The sequence below is a fragment of the Pelodiscus sinensis genome, chromosome 1 (assembly GCF_052426305.1).
Source record: "Pelodiscus sinensis isolate ZL-2025 chromosome 1, ASM5242630v1, whole genome shotgun sequence".
Lineage (NCBI taxonomy): Eukaryota > Metazoa > Chordata > Testudines > Trionychidae > Pelodiscus > Pelodiscus sinensis.
The window spans coordinates 351007919-351009057 of NC_143052.1; the positions used below are offsets into that span (position 1 = coordinate 351007919).

General features: G+C 45.2%; 1 protein-coding gene across 1 annotated transcript; it reads right to left on the reverse strand.

Annotated features, from left to right (window-relative positions):
• Positions 1 to 936, reverse strand: LOC102457561 (olfactory receptor 51G2-like). Its single transcript, XM_006132528.3, has one exon. The coding sequence runs from the start codon at positions 934 to 936 to the stop codon at positions 1 to 3; it is 936 nt and encodes a 311-aa protein (XP_006132590.3).
• Positions 937 to 1139: the final 203 nt, after the last annotated feature.

Genomic DNA, 1139 nt, shown 5'->3' on the forward strand with positions numbered 1-1139 from the left:
TCATTTAAAAAATGCCCTGATGATCTTTGCACGCAGGTGTTTGCTCTTCACACTGTACACTATCGGATTTATCAGGGGAGGGACCAGCAGGTAGATGTAGCCCAGGAAAATCTGAAACCAGTCAGAAGAGCTGTTTCCGTATCTGTGCGTCACAGCCAGGCCTATGTCTGCCGTGTAGAAGAGCAGGACGGCACAGAGGTGGGAGACGCAGGTGTTCAGGGCCTTGAGGCGCTCCATGTGGGATGCAACGCTCAGCACAGTTTTGAAGATCATCACATAAGAGAGAAAGATAAGGAATGAGTCCAACCCCACTGTCAAGAGTTTAACACACAAGCCATAGACGCTGTTGATGGTGATGTCCGAACAAGCCATCATCATGACCTCCTGGTGCAGGCAGTAGGAATGGGAAAGGACATTGGCTCGACAGTATCGGTACCGTTTCAGGAGAAGGGGGAGTGGGAATATTAGTGTTACCGATCTTAGCACACACGCCAGTCCCATCATGGTTATTCTCGGCGGAGTTAAGATGGAAGCGTATCTCAGTGGGTTACAGATGGCAACAAACCGGTCAAAGGCCATCAGCAATAGTACAGATGATTCAATTTTCGAAAGTGTGTGGATGAAGAAAAGCTGGGCCAAACAGGCGTTGAGATTGATTTCCCTAGAGTTAAACAAAAATATGCCCAGTATTGTTGGCATAGTGGCTATTGATAAGCCAAGGTCTGTGATGGCCAACATGGAAAGGAAAATGTACATGGGTTCGTGGAGGCTTGTGTCTGCTTTTATAATGAACAGAATGACGGAATTGCCTAGTATTGAAATAACATACATTAAACAGAAGAGGATAGAGATCCAGAGATAGATATCTTCCTGCCCAGTTATCCCAGTGAGAAAGAACACCACAGAGTTGGATTTGGTGTCGTTGACAGCTGACATAATGTACAGGGCAAATCTGAGGAGGTTTGAGTTTTCCTTCTTGAAAGGAAAAAGAACAGGAGTCTAGATATGACAGCTGACAATGTTTTGGGCGTGTCTGAGATGTTTTGAACTTTCCTTCCTAAAAAGAAAAAAACATCATTCTGTTGTCAGTGCATGTCTAGAGATGCCCAGGAACTCAAGGAAGATCAGCAAATAGTTAG